Source organism: Oxyura jamaicensis, unplaced genomic scaffold, assembly GCF_011077185.1.
Source record: "Oxyura jamaicensis isolate SHBP4307 breed ruddy duck unplaced genomic scaffold, BPBGC_Ojam_1.0 oxyUn_random_OJ69133, whole genome shotgun sequence".
Taxonomy (NCBI): Eukaryota; Metazoa; Chordata; class Aves; order Anseriformes; family Anatidae; genus Oxyura; species Oxyura jamaicensis.
This window is the reverse complement of record NW_023309227.1, coordinates 1-2005: the sequence shown is the minus strand read 5'-3', so window position 1 is coordinate 2005 and position 2005 is coordinate 1. Positions and strand designations below refer to the sequence as shown.

Sequence of the window (2005 nt, the reverse complement as noted above, 5' to 3'; positions counted from 1 at the left end):
ATGGATGGAGGATGGATGGATGGATGGGTGGGTGGATGGATGGAAGATGGATGGAGGTGGGTGGAGGAAGGAAGAAGGGAGGGAGGGAGGGAGATCAGATGGATGGAGGTGGGTGGAAGGACAGATGGATGGAGGACGGACGGATGGATGGATGGATGGATGGATGATGGTCGAGGGCAGATGGGTGGAGGTGGTGGATGGAAGAAAGATGGGTGGAGATGTGGGCATGGATGTGTGGAGGAAGGACGGCTGGCAACCAGTCAACAAGGATGGATGGAGGTGGAGGAGGTGGGCACGGATGTGTGGAGGAAGAGTGGATGAAAATGGAGGAGGTGGGAGAGGAAGGGTGGATGGAGACATGGGCATGGATGGGTGGAGGAAGGACAGATGGAGAAAAGATGGATGGAGGTGGCAGGCATGGATGGATGGTGCAAAAGTAGGTGGAGATGGAGGAGGCAGGAGAGGAAGAACGGATGCAGATGGAGGTGGATGGATGGAAGATGCAGCTGGTGGGCCTGGATGGGGAAGATCCACGCATGTGCCACTTGGAGGTTGGCCCGGGGGCTCCCTTGGGTGCAGTGCCCCCACCATGGTTCACCCATCCCCCCCACGCAGTGGTGGTGATGTGCATGCACTCGGTGCTGCTGGGCGGCGAGGAGCAGCGGGTGCTTCTGGAGAAGGCAGAGGACATGGGCATGACCGACGGCACCTACGTCTTCATCCCCTACGACGCGCTCACCTTCCCCCTGCCCTACCACCACGTGCCCTACCCCATCCTGGCCAACAGCACCAAGCTGCGCCTGGCCTACGACGCTGTGCTCACCATCACCATCGACTCGCCCGACGTCAGCTTCCACGAGGCCCTGCGCCAGGCCCAGGAGGCCTACGAGATCCCCGCGCACATCGACCCCACGCAGGTGGTGTGGGAGCCACAGCCACGGAGTTGGGGGGGGGCAGCCGTGGGGTGGGGGTCAGCGATTGGAGCCATTGGGGCCATGGGTTGGGCATGGGATGGGGCAGTTGGTGGTGGACGTATCCCCAGGGGGCTTGGGTAGAAGTGACAGCGGCCCATAGGTGTTGGTCATGGCCAACGAGAGTTGGGTAGAGGTGACAGCAGCCCATAGGCATTGGTCATGGCCACCAGGAGGGGGATGAAGGAGATGATAGCCAATGGGAGGTGGGCAGAGATGCCGGTGGCCAATGGGAGGTCACAGAGATGGCGGTAGCCAGTGGGAGTTGGATGAAGGAAGCCAAACACTGAGCAGAGTTGGCCATGGCCAACAGGCTTGGGTGGAGGTGGCCGAGCCCATGTCATCACCCCACGGCTGCCACCTCGACACCCCCCGACACCTCCTCTCCCCCCACAGGTCCACCCGCTCTTTGCCACCATCTACAACTCCATCTACTTCCTGGCCAACGCGGTGGAGGCCACGCGGCGCACGGGCCGCTGGGTGATGGGCACCAGCGTGGCCGAGCACGCTCGCGGCTTCCAACTGGAGGGCTTCTGCCAGCCGTTCTCCGTCACCGAGGACGGGGACGTCAGCGTCCCCTACGTGGTGTTGGACACGGATGGCAAAGGCGATCGGCTGTGGCCAGTCTACGGGCTGGAGCCCGGCACACGAGGGCTGGGCTACCGCGGCCACTCCGTCCACTGGCCCCACGGCTCCAGCCCCGGCACGGACTCGGGGTGCTGGTTTGAGTCGGGCTCCATCTGCAATGGGGGTGAGTGGGGGGCTCCTGCCCCGCGTTGTGTCCGTTTGTCTGGCTGGGCCCGTGTGGGTCCCTTGGTCTCGCTGTCTGAGCTGAGTTGGTCAACCAGCTGGGAGGCTTGGTGTGTGTCCATCTGTCCCTCTGGCCTTCCATCCTCTGCTTGTCCATCCCTCTGTCCATCCTCCATCCCTTCCCTCCACCCAGCCCCTCATCCCTCTGTCCCTTCATCCATCCATCCACCCATCCCTCAGCCATCCCTTTGTCCCTCCATCCATCCGTCTGTCCATCCGTTCCT

At 62.7% G+C, this 2005-nt stretch overlaps 1 protein-coding gene across 1 annotated transcript; it reads left to right on the top strand.

Annotated features, from left to right (window-relative positions):
- Positions 1-446: 446 nt before the first annotated feature.
- On the top strand, positions 447-1928 carry LOC118159258 (retinal guanylyl cyclase 2-like; the record flags this gene model as incomplete). Its single annotated transcript, XM_035313863.1, has 2 exons — positions 447-917; positions 1368-1928. Coding segments are annotated over exons 1-2 (1032 nt in total), but the record flags the coding sequence as incomplete, so codon positions are not given.
- Between the last annotated feature and the right edge of the window lie 77 nt (positions 1929-2005).